This window comes from Tinamus guttatus, unplaced genomic scaffold, assembly GCF_059628265.1.
Source record: "Tinamus guttatus ecotype Peru unplaced genomic scaffold, ASM5962826v1 Tinamus_guttatus_pri_ptg000732l, whole genome shotgun sequence".
Lineage (NCBI taxonomy): Eukaryota > Metazoa > Chordata > Aves > Tinamiformes > Tinamidae > Tinamus > Tinamus guttatus.
In genome coordinates this window covers 1261605-1278600 of record NW_028289266.1, presented here as the reverse complement: position 1 = coordinate 1278600, position 16996 = coordinate 1261605, and the positions used below count along the sequence as shown (strand labels likewise).

Genomic DNA, 16996 nt, shown 5'->3' with positions numbered 1-16996 from the left:
TCCGGGTGGGAGCACGGAGCAGCTTTGGCTCCGCTCTGGTGTTCGGAAGCTGCCGCTTCTCCCAGCACTTTTTAACGCTCCCTGCTCTGCGGTTGCTGGGGCAGCTGCAACCCACAGCTGCTGGAATTCTCCTTTTCCATGTCCATAAACCGCACCGAGAGCTCCGCAACAGCCAGACCTTTAGTTACGCAGGTCAGCGGAGGAGCTGAAACCCTCCTGCCTCTGTAGCCGCAACATCCGGCCAGTGTCACAAGCCCAGAACGGCTCCCGCCCCGGCAGCTCCCGGGGCTGCAAACCCACCGCAGCTCCCGCTCGGCCCCTTCCCGGCCTTTCCGCAACCCTCCCGGGAGCCATTCCCGGTGCTGATGGAGCGTCCAGCAGGATAATGCCCCTGGCGCGCTGGCGAGCATGTCCCTGCCCAGCCCTCATCTGATGGAGACGAGAACGGCCGTGTTGCTTCGTTCCCCGTGTCCTGGCGTCAGGGCCATGGGATCTTAAAGGCAGGAAACTCCTGCTTGTGCTCCTCAAATCTCTGCTGCAGATTCTGCAGTGACCCAAGTGGCTTTTCCTGGTGGTCACATTTTGTGCTTAACCCGAGAAACTTACAGGGCAAAGAGGACCCCGCCCCCCCGCCGCCCCCAACCCTGGAATTCATGACACTGATACAATTTTGCCCTGTTGGTCTGGAGCAAAGTTACAGTGATTTCCTCTTGCAGGTTCAAGAGCACCATTTCCATGTCAGCACTGCTGGCTCTGCACCTCTTTTAACTTATTTCAGGAATGAGCTCAAAAATTACAACCCCTGTCAACAGGCAATGTTTTAGGAAGTGAGGCTATGAAGACAAACGCAGAACAGAAGCTTTTCAACAGAAGTTAATTTATTTCTTACCAGACAGACTAAATTCAGTATTGGTTTTAACATCAACATGTCCTAGGTTTAACTCAACAAATCTTAATGCTGTGACGTGTGCTATGACGATGTACTCGTGCTCCTGCCCCAATGAATTCACTCCGGCAGGAGTTTTGGTCATACCAGTGATCAGAATGGTTACTTTAGTTTCTCCTGCATTCTCATTCAGTTTCTTACATCATCTAATGACAATTTATGTGGTGTGATTACACCTTTTGCACATCAGGATTTCTAAAAGTAGGAAGAACACAGACATTTAAAATACCAATGTATCTAGGCAAAGAAGAGTTGAATAAATTTAATCCACACATTATAGTTAAACTCGATGCTAGAATTGTTAAAACCCTGTTTATCTCCTGAGCCACATAATATCAACATTTCATATCAATAAGTTACTTGTATTCAGTACAAAGATATTAAGATATGCAGATAAATCCCAAGCTGTCAGAAACACAGGTGCGAACTAATAAATGTAAAATATGACAACCAAATCTCAAACCAAACTAGCCAAAGAGTAACGTTAAAAAAATCTAAATCTCATAACTTTGTGATGCCCTCTTTTCAAATTTTAAAGTGAAGGTATTAAAAACAATACTCATTATTTCAGCTGCTGCACAGCTTTTTAAAGGTTAATATTGTGTGCATGTTGTAGTTTGATTATGTTTAAAATACTTTAAAAGAGGTCTTTTTTTTTCCTAAGCACATGCTCAAATGATTTGAACATATTTACTGAATTGTATGGTTTCAACAGCAATTTAATAAAATCACTAATTTAGCAGAACCTGGTGCATTTCCTTTCACAAACTTGGATTCTAAAATCTCAAATTCATAAATATTAGCATTTTAAATATTTAATTTTACATGAATACTGGGTATTTTTAGCATTGTTTTCCTCCTGTTTCCAGGTATTAGTTTGATAAGGAAGACACTTTTACACCACAATCTTGTCTGATACTAGACTGTATGGTACATTACAGTATTTAAGAATCATTATTTTAAAACCTACTTACTAAAACAAACCTAAAAGAACGTATCAGAAGAGTTTTATACCAGGGCCCAGCTGCAGAAGCGAAATCACACTGTGGTTGTTACCTTCTAATTAGTCTCATTATTTTTTTTTAAGGTCACTTTCATCAGTTAGGCCTCACAACACCCTGGCACTGTAAAACCTAACTGGCCTCGCTGCAGTGCTGACAGTTTGGGGCGAAGCTGGGAGCCCTTAAAGCAAGTGCAACTTCTCATCAAGGTCTTGGCTTTCAACAGGAGGGAGGATCTGCTGGTGGCAAGTGGGGAGCAGGCGGCTCAGCAGCCGCAGGGCAGCTCGGGGGCGCCCGCCGCTTTGGGCCCCCGGCCCGCGGGCGCTGCCGCCCGCTCCTCGCCCGGCGCCGCCTCCGCGGGGGCCTTGTCGGCGTCGCGCGGGGCCGGCGCCTTGGGCAGCGTCATCTGCAGGGCGCACCACAGCGTCGTGCGCACCTTGCGCGTGGCCACGCTCATCTCCTTGATGGCCAGAGCGAGGGCAAACACATCTGCGGGAGGGAAGGCGTCACATCGTTACTGCAGAGCTCCCCAGGAACCACTACCTGGAGTTAGTTCACCCGGGGGATTCTAGGAAGAGCAAAATCTTTAGGCTGCTCTCAATGTCGTGTTTCTCTGTCATTAAAGGGCTGTGTAAGTTGATTCTAAGAAAACAGTATTTTTTAGGCTCTGATTAAAACATAGGCAAGTACCTAGAATTTGTGTGCTTACTTTGTAACAGCAGCACTTTATGCCTTGTGGCACAAGGCCTTGTGGTTACCTCTGTTTATTAGAGCATTCCATGGACCACGTGCTGGAGACAGCTCGTTCCTGCCCGGCACAAACTCCCTCCTCCGTATTTGTACCAACCTTTTCAAGATCCATAAACTGGATCCTTTACCCATCTCACCTAAGGAATTAGTCAGGCAAGAGAGTTGGAGGAAAAAGTGGTTCACAGCACTTCATAAGAGTGTATAGATCAGGCTCCGCATAAACTGTGGCAGGAACCAGCACCTTAAAACAAAGAGGTGGCCGAGCAGTCCAGTTACTCAAGGGTTCAGTGCTTAGAGCACTCAATGCATACATAAAAGAAGAATTTTTTTTTTTAACCTGAACTTCCCAAAACAGAGGCCACGGTCGGTAGGTTCTGCCTCTTTAGGTACCTGGTGTAGTATGAGATGGAGTAGAAAGGTGCTGTAGAAACAAATGTTCTCTTCCTTAAGCAGTGGGACTGGGGGAGATGTCACAGTCTGACAGGTACCTCCAAACAGCCTCCAAACAGCTTACGGATTCGGTTTGGAGTAGTGCTAAAGCCAGTGCGGGTTGTTTGGATGGACTTAGATACTTAAAGACCAAACAAACAACTCCATCCTCAAGATAAAAGGAAACAACCACACAAGACTGACAGGAGGTGAAAAGAAAAACGTCTGCGGTGTCTCTTTTGCAGTAAACTGGGTGACAGAACTGCGTGGTGGGACATCCGCGAGGAGCAGGTAAACCACCGAATCCAGCTGCAGGAAGAAGTCAGGAAATAAGTGCCCAGAGAGCCTCAAAAGCCGAAGGAAGCTTCCCCCACAAAGATATTTTCCAACAGTGCAGGATGTTTTTCTGATTCACATCTGCCTGGATACCAGTGAAAGATAAAGCTGAATTTTCTGTGTATTTTGGATACCATAAAAATACTCCAACCCTTAATGTTTGCATGTCCATCCACGATGTGATTTGCATTTTATGACAGAAATGCTTAAAAGAAAAACCCATGTGTAGATTCCACACTGAGATACCTAGCAAGTTTTACAACAGAAACACAGATGGGGTAGACAAGATGGTAACAGGAATATGAGGAACAGGAGGAAGAAGGATGTAATAGCTGGATGTCATCTCTGTCCCAAACTGCAGTGTGGGGAAAAAAAAAAAAGAAAGAAATAGTAACTTTCTGTTAGTTTCTAATTTATTTATGAGATTAAATATGAGGGAAAATGGTTAAATCATTTATGTTTACAGTGGCCTATCAAAACCATCATCTAAAAACAATGCCGTCTACTTTCTACTCGCCTCAAAGCTCTAGACATGGATAAATTAAGATCATAACACAGCAAGAACAGAAAATACTACAGACTTGCAATATGTACAGAATTTTTCAGCTATGTAAATGTATTGGTACCTCTGTCATCCTGGCCTCTGGGAGCGCCCTGCCTTCGTCGATTTGAAGCGTTCACAATCTCATCTTTCCTACGAGACTGCACGACGTGAATAACCTCCAGGTGTTTATCGAGGGCGGTCGAAATGTTAGCGTGAAGGGGAGAGCTGCGAAGGCGTTCCATTTTCCCCAGTAAAGTCACAACCTAATCAAACATTTTAAATCTGTTACAAGAATCCACACTCATCAAGATTTAAATGAAAACTAACCGGATTACAAAGAAAAGCTTAACAAAAACAGTTGTATTCTTTTGAGAGCAATACTGAAGTTACAATTAAAAACAGTTGAATTCTTACCCAGGATTTCATCTTCTTTAAGACAGAAGCTGTACAAAACCTGGGTGTAACACAACCACACTGTTGTACTTTTAAGCTGAAATACCCGAATATCAGGATACCTAACTGACCGGCTAAAGCTGCTGTGGAAACATAGCCACAGGTTAACTTTCAGCCAGTGCTAAAGGTGCTATTTCAGAGAGTACCAAGCACGAAAACTCCCAATCTTTGTTTTATTCAGTCCACTTGAGAAACTTTGTCTTTGTTGTCTTATTTCATATCTTAAAATAGACACATTACTATGAATTTCCCAAACTATTTCCCACAGATCACTGAAGACCTGTAAGGAAGTCTGATGATTAATTGTCATCCACAGGTTTAAAACAGAAAAAAAGGCTGGAAAAGGAAAAAGAAAGGATGTTTATTGGGCCATGGCATCCAGAACAGCAGAACACAGCAGCCCATTTGCCACTAGGTTTTCTAGTTATCAGGCTCAGGACAAAAGCATTCGAGAGCTGCCTCCAACTCCTGCTCTCCTTTGTATCTGGCAAAAGCCTGGAAGAAAATACCTGTAGGCAGGAATAAACTACACAAGTTACTGTGACAGCAGCAACAACCAGCAGACTCAAAAAATGGTAATGCTTCATATTGGTAAGGAAGCTGAGAGGTTGAAAAAAAAAAACAAGGCAAAAAGAGTGGGTGGAATTTTGTACAAACAACTGAGAAATTGTCACTAGGATACGGGATGGAACTGGGTTAAATTGCTGGAAAGTAACTAGACTTGTTTCTGAAGAAACCAATCCCCGAGTGGGATAGCAGGATTTTGTAGGCAAGTGAAATCAAGCAAGATGAACCTGATAGTCATTCTGCAGATTTACTTAAGAGTATGTCCAGAGCCACCCAAGGACAAGTTCTGCAAGACCCGCTTTTGGGCACCACCCTCTTCCAAAGGGATCCAGTGTCCTGGGTTAAGTGCCTGCATCCTCTACACGATGCCTGGGAGAAGTGCCAGGGGTCTAAAAGCAAAATCCACAAAAGGCAGCAGTTCAGGCTGATGTTGTGTCACATAAAGATCTGCATTAACGACTGCATCCTAGAGCTGCACATAGTTACTCTGGTCAGCTGCGTTCTGGCCCTGCCTGCACCCTCCTACGCTGGAATATAAAACCCCCAGCACGTATGTGCATCGAGGTACTCAGTGTGTCCCCTCCTAACAGCAGCAGTGAAGATGCAAAAATTCTAACAATTTTAAAAATTCCAAGTGCTCTTCACCACACACACCTGTACAAGGCTGATTTGTGAGGGGCAGCTCTGCTATCTTAGGTGTCTTACACAGTACTCTTAAGTTCAGCAGGGTAAATTCAATGGATTTTTTTTAGTAATTTTGCAACTCACTCTGGCTTGCTCACGTAGCTGATCCACAATTAAGCGGTCAACTCTTGATGGGTTTGAGGTCAGCCTTGGGATTGGAGTGTTGTTAGAACTGGAAACCTTCTTCCCTGGGTAATTCTTAGCGAGGGCTGATTCAGTCTGCAGACCATTAAAAAAAGAAAAAAAAAAGAAAAAAAAAAAAAGGAAGATTAACTGATTAACTCCCTAAAACCCTGAAATCTGAATTGGTAAATTGTGCTTTACCATAGCAACAAGAAATATCAGATATCTGATTTTTTTTTCCTTGAATTAAATTTTCCCTCAGGGTTTTGGATTTTTTTTTTTTTTTAAGAGTAGATAGATGTGGATAAAGTCATTTGGGATTTAACTACTTGGTAATACAATAACCTGTTTTAAATGGCCAATAGCTTTACCTGAATCAGTTTATATGAAATACTTAATGCAAAGATAATGTGATTCAGAACTGCAGTATCAGATAACATCCTACATTACTTCTGTCTGCAAATAAAATGGTGGCAAGATAGAATTACAAAGCAAGAAAGAATAAGCAAACAGATGGGAACCTCATCCACCAAGTTAAAAGCATTTAAGTCAGCAAATAATCTCAATTTTATATGTATTAGTTGAGAAACTATGTATTTTTTTTCAAACAGTATTTTACTTAGTCATCAGAAACTTATATTGAAACCTGATCATAAGATTTCAAATTTCAGTATGATTTTACTTACCCCATTTTCTTCTGTCACTCTGGAACAATCTACCTAGCTCTAACCACTGTAAAGTTGCATTTCTTAGGTTATTTTGTGGTGGTCCTGTTAAGGATGCAACCTAACCTTCTGCAGCCCCTCTGCTCCCCAGCATCCCTGTAATCCTCTGCACACACACATCAGCATTTTCCCTTTGGCATTCTTCCATGCCAAGTACAGGTATCAACCTCTCCTCCTCACGCCAGACTCCCATCTCCTTCCAACCACTCTATTCAGGGCAACCCCTGGCTTTCAAGAGCGTTTAAGGTAGATTTTAGTCAATGTGTTTCCTATTTTCCTTTCATAATTAAGTTTACTTCAGAGAATTGGCACAGCAGAACTATTCTTAAGTAATTTTTGGTCAAATTTCCCCTCAGAGAAAGTGGTAGCTCCAGCTGCCTTTTTTAAGCTCAATATCAGCTTGAACTGGCAAATGAAGACACTTTCTACATTCATCAAAGGGACACTGAGGCACTTATGTTTACTACCAAAAAATAAAATTATTTTAAGTAAGGTAACAGTTTCATATAGAACTCTGAATATGTTTAATAATATTTTATTACATTATTTATTACTAGGCTGTTTTTTCAGCCTAGTATATCCTAAGTTTAACAGTTCAGAATAACAGCAGGAAGTCTAAAAGATTTGTTGAAAGAGCAGAAGTGCAGGACATAAGTATATTAATTAATTCTTAAAAGGATTGCTCAAAATGTATTTAATGGATTTGCTTTCTAAGTTTCCAGGTAGAGTGTTTATTTCACATGTTTAAAAAAAAAAGGTAACATGATTTTGGTATTCGTAGAATGTGCACCCTCTTCCCCCACTCGCAACACACAGAAGCTGAAAAAAAAAAAAAAAAAAAAAAAAAAAAACTCCACTGAATTCCTGCTTTAAGTGCAATATTTGAGATATATAATTAACTATGCTACCAACAGGGCCACAAATTTCACCACTTGAGTAATGGAAGTCAATTATTTTCTCTTCCACGTCCCATTAACTATTTCAAATTTCAATCCATAACGGTGAGAATTACCCATGTTATCTAACCGGTATGGACTTTGATGAGATCTAAATCAATTTTGTGATATTGATTGCATGGTAAAGTATGTTTTTTTTTTTTTTTTCTTTAATTACCTTCTTTCTTTCTTTCTCCAAAGCTCTCCACTGTTCGTGGCATTCTTCTAGTCTAACATATAATTCACTGGCAAGGCCACTTCGTGTTTTAACTGGTCTTTGGAATCCAAATGCTGGTACAAAACCCGAAAACGCGCTGTCACCATACATCATTTCATTTAAATATGGATAGAAGTGAGTTAAATCATCATAGGAAAACAAGCCGTAAGATTCCATCAAAGGGACAACTGACTGGCTGAACGGCCGGGCTGCTCTCAAGGGGAAACCGTTTGAGCCAAGCTGCTGATTGTGCCTCAAGTCGCTCATCAGGTAATTGTTGGAAAAGTTGGAAATCTGTGGGCGAGGCAGGCGAGTGACCCCGTTAGTGTCTCCACCTCCCTGCCTGAGGCTAAACTGACCCTGAGATTCCATTAAATCTTGGTACGCGTTCTGCAACAACCCTTCTGGGTGCTTCTGCCCTTCTTCCAGATCATAATGCCCACTCTGTGGCTTCAGCTGGAAACAGTGTTTGCTCATGTTTTCAGTGATCTCAAACTGTTGTGCCGAATAATTTTCACAGAATCCATTTGGCTGCTTTAATTTCTTGTCACTTAGAGACTCAAAAAGATTCTCCTCTCCAGTCTTCACCAGCGATTCCACATAAGCAGTGGACTGAGCTCGATCTGCAGTATTATAACCAAAATCAAAACTGGAAAAAAGTGAAGGGTTATCTTGACAGCACTTGTGAAATAAATTACTATTTAAAGGGAAATTTGAAGAGGATAACTGAAAAAAATCATTCGAATGACTGAAATTTTTTGAAAGAGTAGATAAATGATTATTCAGTTTCACCAAAGGACTCGGATTCTGAAACGGGACTGACGCAGTGGTTTTAGTCTGAATGTTCATCCAAGTTGGCCTTACGTTAGTACTCACCGAAGTGCTTGCTGAGCTTGGTAATAATGTAAGGGATTTACAATATTCAGAATTCTGTAGATCACCTTTGGAAAACTGCTGCTTTTCTACAACGTTTGTACAGTCACTATTCCCTGGACACGATGCAAGAGATTTTAGTCCATATTCTGATTTTTGGCCAAAATCAGTACAGAAGGAAAGTTTATTTGCAAATTGTTTTTCTGATAGAAGTCCTCCAGCCTTGGAAAATGCAAAGTTTTGCTGATCTGGAATTATATCTTCCATTTTTTTCTGAGTTCCTGGTTTAACTTGAAATAACTTAGTGTAGCTTTCTGTGTCCATAGAGGGTGCTTCAGTTGTTCCATTTACTAACTTTTTATTTTCTTGGAGGCTACAATTGCTAGTCTTGTTAGCTTTCGCTTTATTAGGATGAGAGTATTCAGTATATCTATTATAGTCTGCATTTTCATTATATCTGTGAAATTGTGGAAGAAATGTTTCCGCCTGCTTTTGATGTACCTGCATATCTGCTCCTTTGGGACACCCCTTCTCTCTTCCATAAGAATAATTATCAGCTCCTGAGTCTTTGATTGCTTCTGAAAACCCAGCCTGAGGCGTAAAGGTGTTTTTAACATATGGAAAGTTCTGTAATATGGGTGCTGTCTTAATATTCTCTGTAGCTTGCAAGTTGTAACAGGTGGCATGATCATTCCGAGAAGGGTATAACCACGGCTCTTCAAAGTCCGTGCCTGTGAACCCGTGGTAACACTCATCTGCTTTCTGCTGGGATGCAAGATTACCACCTTGCAAGTACTGTTTTTCAGCAGAAGTGGATTCGCCAGTAAAAAAAGCCTGTTGAGAAACAGCGGCTACGACTGGTCTTTTGGTTTCTGGCAACAGGTCATGGTGGTCTGGAATTCTGGTTGTGTTCACAGGCCATACTGACTTTAAGTTGGAAGAGCAACTCCTTGAAAACAAAATAAAAACAAGGAACACATGGTTAGAACTCTCTCTCTGCTGCTCCTCTGCCACTTCCAGACGAATGCAGCAAAACGTTTAAAAACCTTGTTCTTGACCCAACCATCTCTCTTGATATCCAAAAGCATCTTACCCAAACTGCCCTCAGTTCAAAGTTACTAGCACACCTGGACACTAGTTACTGTACATTAACACAGAACCCTCATGGGCAATTTATGCCATAAACTATTAAATTATGCCATATTTTCTCCTTATGAGCATCCTTATTTAGTAAGGACACCCAGTGCTTAACATCCACTTGTACAGTCTGTAAGCTTAAAGAATGAGGAAACGTAGACACACAGTGAATTTGCAACCTGCCCCACCGAACACTTGTCTTGCTATATAAAATGTTACTAGTTTTAGATTAAATATTATTTAAAGTTTACTAATTAGAATTTTACATGATGTTTTCCTTACCACTTTCAAAGTGTCCCCCGCCTCAGAGACCTGCTTGACCCTGTGTCATGGGACACGCCCAGATCTGGATGGCCCTGGGCTGCTCCAAGTAATTTGGATGCTTAGATAAAAAAAAATCTATATACCACATAAAACTGAGCAAAATGTTATTCAGAAAAAAGAGAATGCCACTAGAGCCTGCACAGCAGCTTACTCACCCATCAGCAAAATATGGCTGTGATTTATCTTGTTCTTCCAAGATGTTAGACACAAGTCCATATAAATCTGTTTCACTACCATAATCATTCCTTTCAGGCTGAATCCTGAAAATAATTACTTACATTAAAACACTTAATTAAGTTAAAAAAAAAAAAGTCCACTGATTCCTTCAGCATAAAATTTTCTATCTGTCAAAAATGAGTACCTGGACTTTACATTCATCTGAGAACCAGGAGGCTGTTTAGTATCATCTCCATATATAGACCATGGTGCATATAAAAGGGAAGAGTCCACAGGTGCAGAATATTCTGATGTTGAAAGGGGAGAATTGTAGGTCTGAGGTAGCTCTATACTATCTTCATTCTACATTTTAGATAAAACAAATGTTAGCATAAATAATTTTATCATATCAAATTGTCATTTCATTACATAGCAGCTATCGGAAGCAATACCCAAAAAGAGAGTTTACTCTCAGATCCATATGGCTTTTTGCCCGACTGGACTCTACTTCACATCTGAGTTTTCCATGCCCATGTTATTAATTTGAATTTTTCACCTCAGAGAAGATTTATGGATACAAATGTCAAAAGGAGTGATCTAACGTACTTAATTCTCTTGACATTTTCTACTGAGAAGTCAGACTGGGAAGACTGCTGTTCAGCAGACTACTTTCTATAAGCAGGATGTCTGGATTTGGAATTTATGGTATGCCACAGAAATATCCGCTCAGCATCTAAGCTTCTCCTTTCCACCAGCTTCTCAGCTAATAAAAACATTTCAGCTAACAAAAAAATAATCGCCATATGCCTCCCTAATTGCCACATGCCTTCATCTGTAAAGCTGCCTAACAGCTCCTACCACCTCTGGACCTTTTTCTTTTAAAAAGCTCGGCTTCTGTTAATTTCTGCCCAATTCTAATCCCCTCCATTCATCCTCATTTTTTTGACTGTTCTTTTAAGTCACAACCTCTTGACTTTGCTATTATGACATCTCTTTTCTTCCCCCCACTCTTCATCATTTTCAGCCACCTCCAGCTTCTACATTCTTCATTTTACTCTTTCTAAGTGAATCCAGCACAAGTAGTGAACTCAGTACAAATAACTTCAGACAGTACCTTCCAGCTACAGATCTATTTTCTCTCTTTCCCAAGCTGGCCCTAACTAGTCCCACACTTTAACGTGCTAAAGTTAAGTCTTGCACAGCTCCCTCTCAGCGAAACACAACTAAATCTGAAGTATTGATTTCTCCTCCCACACTGTTCTTTGCTCCACACATTCTCTCATGCTGGTCAATGTTACCTCTTAGCCATTTGCCAGCTTCTGTCACTCTTCATAACTAAACTGTTTAGGGTTTTCTTTTAGTTTTAGAAAAACTAAAAGCTCAGTCTGAACTGATCTACTGTCCTTTCCTCTTTCCATTATTTTAAGCCCCACTTCTGCTGTGATGTTCACAATGGACCAGTCAATAAATTGAGAGAAAAAGTGCACAATAAACGAAGTAGAAAACTTAAGTTATGAACCGTGAAAGTGATAAGAAAGGCAGAAAAAGGAGAGGAATTCCATCATTATTCTGAAATATTTTTCCAATTGAAGCATCTTCTGAAGATTTTTTTTAATTTTGATATGATGACAAAATTTATTTCTTGATCAATCAGCAAACAGATATCATACAATAGAGACCTATGCTACTTTAGACAAAGTACGTAGGGAAGCAGAAGACGAAATACAGAACAGGTGAACAACCTTTGTTGTGACTGTATTAAAAAAAAACAAACTGTCCTTCATAATTAATATTACCTTAGATATTACAAATAAATCAAACATAGCTATTATATTCTACAGCATAAGCAATTATATTAGAAATATTTTTTGATTGTCATGTCAACAAACAACCCAAACTCTTAAATATATATATATATTTCATTTATAATCAACTGAACCTGTGATTTGTAGCAATCATATAATGAGCCAGAGCCTGTCATTACACTGCTGAACACATCAGTCAGTCTCCCGCCGGTCTCTGTGCTGCTCCAGCAGCGACTGCCGCCTCTGAATGCGACTTTAGGCTATGCAAGACACAGGAAAAAGAAAACTAAGTAGGACATAATTACACACAGATCTAAGAATTTCAGACTTTATATACTTCAGCTCTTCAACTTACCTGCAGATTCTGAGTTTTCAGATGTTCTATATACTGACATTTTAGCACATTTATATTTAGTCTTAGCTAAAGGACCATTCCAACACAATACAGGGATTTTCTAAGGTGTTCAAAGACAGCGGAGCTGCAGAGCTAAGGGAAACCTGCTTTGTCTGTGTTACACGAGCTATCTTGAGTTTTGGAACAGCTAAAAATGCAACAGAAAAATACCAGATCGTATAGGTAAGCACTAACATCATCAACCCTTTCACCCACAGCAGTGGAGGAGTCACTTGGCCATTTCTATATCACAAGACACCTCTCATTAATAACTATCATTTTATCACTGTTCTTATTACATAAATTACATGAACACAGATGTCCATGTTTCAGGAGCCTGCATCTGACCATAACACACAGGCCAAGAGCTGCCAGGAGAGTCTGGCCTGATCTGGAACTGCTTCCACATGAGAAACACCCTCCTTTCCCCGACTCTGCACTGAAATCTTAAGAATAGATGGTTGGTGGAAGAAGGAGGATGAAAACAAACAAACAAACAAACAAAAACGGCATTTCTTTCTCCCCTTTTTTCAGAAGGCTGAGGTACATAGAAAATGAAAAGTAAAATAAAATTAAGTAAAATGAAATACATGGGGAAAAAAAAGTTATTTTCATGTTTTAAACATGACGGCACTCCCTCATTTGAAATGGTTATCAAATTTAGGAAAAGTTGAAGCTTCATAACATTAGCTTCATAACATTAACAGCTCCAAAACAAAAGAACTCCTATTGACTGACAGGTTATAAACTATGCAGTGTTAACTGTTCACCCTTATTACTGCCTCATATGAAACATCAGTAGTAGGGGCATATTTTTAAGTACTCCTCTTACTGGAGGGTGACTCTCTATCTCAGATTTGCAGGCTACAGTTTGATATTCCTTCCAGTTTAAATGAACAGTTATAGTGATGTATTTTAATATACAGTTTTTAACATACATTTTCTAGATATATGAACATGCAAAGTAAGAATATTGCAGAACACAGTCCCATTTCTTATACCATTTATGCTATATTTTCTCCTTATTTCATCCTTATTTAGCAAAGACACCCAGTGCTTAACATCCACTTGTCTGTAGATATTAAGGTGACAGTCTGTGACCTTAAATAATGAGGAAACATAGACGCATGGTGAATTTATGACCTGCCCCACCAAACACACTCATTTTATTAATTAGTATTTAATGCAAAGTTACTCAAATTTTATTTAAAGCTTACTAATTAGGATTTTACAGCGCATTTTCCTCAACATTTTCAAGTGCTCCCAAACCCCAGAGATCTGCGTCACCCTGTGCCACGGGACAGACCTGCTTCGAGAAGGCCCCAGGCACTCCGGACGCCCTCCGGGGAGGGCACGGGCAGCACTAGCCTTCAAAAACCGGTTTTTAAGAGAAGGGAGCCTGCAAGGCCTCGCCAGCCCCCTGCCCTGCTCAGGTACCGGTGCCCAGGCGAAGCTCAGGCCACGGCAGCACTCCCGTGCCCCGCTGGAGAGGCCCAGCGCCGCCACCGCCGCCTCCCCGCCCTGTCCGCAGGCCCCGCCGCCGCCCGCCCCTCACCTCCATGGGCGGCCCCGCCGCGGCGGTAACGGGCCCGGCCGCCCCTCACGCGCCGGCGCGGGCGGCCTGAGGCGCGGGCGGCCGTTAGCCTCGCGCCGCGGCGCGGGCGGGCCAACCGCCGAGCCCGCCCCCTACGCGCTCCGAGGGCATTGGCCAACGCCTCAGGCCACCTGGCCAATGAGGAGCCGCGCTGGGCCCTCGCGCCCCCTCCCCGCCGCGTGAGCGCCTCGCTCCGGCACGCGGCCGTGAGGCGTCGGGGCCGTCATTGGCTGCCGGGCAGCCAATGGGGAGGCGCGGAGGGGCCGCTCGCCCGGAGACAGCGCTGAGGCGGGTGAGGCGGCTGCGGTGGCCTCGCGCCGCCCCCCGCCACCCGGGCGGTCGGCGCGGATCGGCCCGGCCCCGTTTTCGGTCCCGGCCCCGGTCGGCTCCTCCTGGCTAGATGGCTGGCCACCGCGTTGTTAACAGAAGAAAGATTCTCTATTATCTGCCTGTGACAACAGCAGCTCCTGGCCACAGAGCTGCTCTGCAGCTGCCATGTGCCTGGCTGGGCCCCTCATTAGGGAGTTGATGGCCAAAGACATCCTGGAGCTGTGTGTTATGGGTTTAAAAAGTAAATAAATAGAAACTGGAGTTGGAATAAAAAAGAGCTAGAATACCTAGAGCTGCAAAGAGGTCGTAGGAAAGCCAATGGAATAGAGACAAAAGGAGCACAAGTTAAAGAGCAGGGTCACAATGTTGCTAGCTTTTGTTTCATTCTAAGTCTCATCCTTTTTGCGGTTCTAAGTAAGGTGCAGGCTGTGTCCTGCAGGGAGTAGAGGGTACCTTGCTTCAGGTGTTGCTTAGTCCTCTGCAGTGGAAGCAGCTAAGCGGTTAGCAGCTCAGGTCCCGGCTCCACGACACTGTCCCTGCACCTTGGGCCTTGCTCCCTGCCCCAGGGCTGCGAGGCAGAGTGGGTTTGGGATGTGCTGCAGGCTCTGACCTGCTTCCCCTCTCCCTGTCCCGTGCAGGTTCAGCCACCTCAGTCCGAAGCTCCTTGGGCTGGAATTCTGCTAACCTGGGAGATGGGCTGGAGTCCAGGATGAGATAGGGAATGGCCGGGGCTCCTGGATCTGAAGAGCAATTGAGGGGTGTTAGTGTTTGGTTTGGGAAGCTTCGCTTTGGCTTTCGCACATTAGAGGGATTGGGAAGCTCATGCCCCGAGGACAGACTTGCTCCTCTTCCTTCACACCTGCGTGGCCACCTCACCTGGCTGTCCCCTCACCTGCCCCTTCTCCCATGGTCCTGCCCCGCAGCTCAGCAGCCCTATCCTAGCTCCAGCCTTTCTCCCTGCAACCCTGGGCAGCACCTGGGCCTCAAACAGTGTCTGTGCAGAGACCAGAGCCACCTTTGTCCTCCAGCTGAGTGGGATCCGCTCTGCTTGCCACAGGACTATGGGCCAAGGGCCCAGCTGGAGCTCCAACGAGAGGGAAGCCCTGCAGGAGGTGACCTGGGCTGGGACTAAACTCGGAAGGGCTCCTGGCACCATCCTCGACCTACTGACAAACATATTAACTGGTAATTCCTGCCTGCCAGCCAGGTGGAATCCCCACCGTTCTGTCCTATCCATCTCTCCCTCTCTCCTTCCCTCCTCATTCTAACTCATCTTCTACTCCCTTCCTTCACACTGTCCTTCTTCCTACTCTTCCCTCCACTCCTGTACCTGACCCCTCTCCATCTTCCATTCATCCATTCCTCTATCCCTTCCTTCATTCCACCACGCTCTTCCTCCATCCCATCCTCTCTCCACCCACCCATCCATCTACTCTTTTCTCTATTCCCCCCTCCCTCACTCTACTATTCCCTCTATGAATCCATCCATACCCACCTCCATCTATCCCTTCCTCCACCCCTCTCTCCCTCCATCTCTCTCCTCTCTAGCCCCACACACTCATTTCCCTGCTCCTGTTTCCCTGCATCCACCTGCTAACAAATTGCTCCATTGCACTTAGCCCCATCTCCGATTGCATCCAGAGGAGCAGCCCCCGCTTGGAGCAGGCAGCACTTCCAAGGCTCCTGAATTCAGGCAGTGCATTTTGCTGTCAGCCTTTGCCTCTGCTTATTGCAGTCCACGGGTGAGGGACTCAGTGAGTTGAGGGGCCGTTAGACCAATAGAGCTCTGATTTTTAGGACCCTGGGACAATGTGTTAGTGGGACGATATGTTATCTAGTTATCCAGTAGCTTGTGATATGATCAAGAAGTCACTGATACCCTGCTTGTTCACAGACGTTTTTGCCTCTACCCAAGGGGAGGAGGAAATTTGTGCAAAATTTGTGAAATTTGGCCTTTTTTGACATATTAGATGTGCCACTCTCCAGAGATGTTAGGGAGGACCGAGGCTCTGGCTTAGATGCTGAAGGTGGAAGGACCCTACCTGGCACACTGCACTCCCAGCGCTCCGCTGCCTGGATGAAGCTCACGCAGTTCACACAGCTCTGCTGTGCTCACATTCAGTGAAACTTGGCATTTTTCCTCTTTGAGGCTTCAAACTTCCTCTCAAGCTGGTAAAACAGCTTTACTGTGTGAACTGTACACACCATAGAGGAGTCATTTATCAGGAACCATAAAAACATTTAGCTTAGGCAGGGAGAGCTGCTGCAAGCTGAGAACTGGCCAAGAGCCTGGACTTGCCCAGGGTCTTAAAAGCACCAACATTTCAGTACAGGTAGGATATGAGATGTTGAATAGTCCAGAGCAAGACTCGCTATTTCCCATAAAGATTCAGAGCTTTTATTTTCCTGTGTTTACTTCCCATGGGAGGCTCTTTAAGGGAATGAGCTCAAGGCCAAATGGTAGAGATTTGTGAAGTACTTTGTGGTGAGGAAATGCTATGAACATGGTTTAGGTAGAGTTCACTCCTGGAGAGGCAGCAGTGTGGAACCGAATCCCTCCAGACCAGGCGACCTGTTGCCAGGACACAAGCCCTTTCAGCCACATCTGCTATTTACACTTCAATGTCACCACCTGTTTCAGCCCAAGGGAGGCCGGAAAGCCAAACCCCAGCA

General features: G+C 43.6%; 2 protein-coding genes across 2 annotated transcripts; both read right to left on the bottom strand.

Annotated features, from left to right (window-relative positions):
- Positions 1-2212: 2212 nt before the first annotated feature.
- LOC104580741 (meiosis-specific coiled-coil domain-containing protein MEIOC) lies at positions 2213-5847 on the bottom strand. Its single transcript, XM_010228262.2, has 3 exons — positions 5795-5847; positions 4089-4269; positions 2213-2436 (listed from the first exon to the last, which is right to left on the bottom strand). The coding sequence occupies exons 2-3, from the start codon at positions 4246-4248 to the stop codon at positions 2213-2215; spliced, it is 384 nt and encodes a 127-aa protein (XP_010226564.2). The 5' UTR covers positions 4249-4269; positions 5795-5847.
- Positions 5848-7605: 1758 nt separating this feature from the next.
- LOC148591675 (meiosis-specific coiled-coil domain-containing protein MEIOC-like) lies at positions 7606-15231 on the bottom strand. Its single transcript, XM_088537205.1, has 4 exons — positions 15216-15231; positions 14934-15063; positions 10200-10304; positions 7606-9532 (listed from the first exon to the last, which is right to left on the bottom strand). Exons 1-4 carry the CDS (start codon positions 15229-15231, stop codon positions 7606-7608), a joined length of 2178 nt encoding a protein of 725 aa, XP_088393331.1.
- Positions 15232-16996: the final 1765 nt, after the last annotated feature.

Coding starts and splice junctions, on each gene's coding strand:
- LOC148591675 (XM_088537205.1), bottom strand. Junction 10,305..14,933: donor GACAGGGAGAGGGGAAGCAG/GTCAGAGCCTGC, acceptor AATTATTTTCAG/GATTCAGCCTGAAAGGAATG. Junction 9,533..10,199: donor CAGCCATATTTTGCTGATGG/GTGAGTAAGCTG, acceptor TTTGTTTTCAAG/GAGTTGCTCTTCCAACTTAA.
- LOC104580741 (XM_010228262.2), bottom strand. CDS start 4,248: ATGGAACGCCTTCGCAGCTCTCCCCTTCACGCTAACATTTCGACCGCC. Junction 2,437..4,088: donor CAGAGGCCAGGATGACAGAG/GTACCAATACAT, acceptor TCCCTCCCGCAG/ATGTGTTTGCCCTCGCTCTG.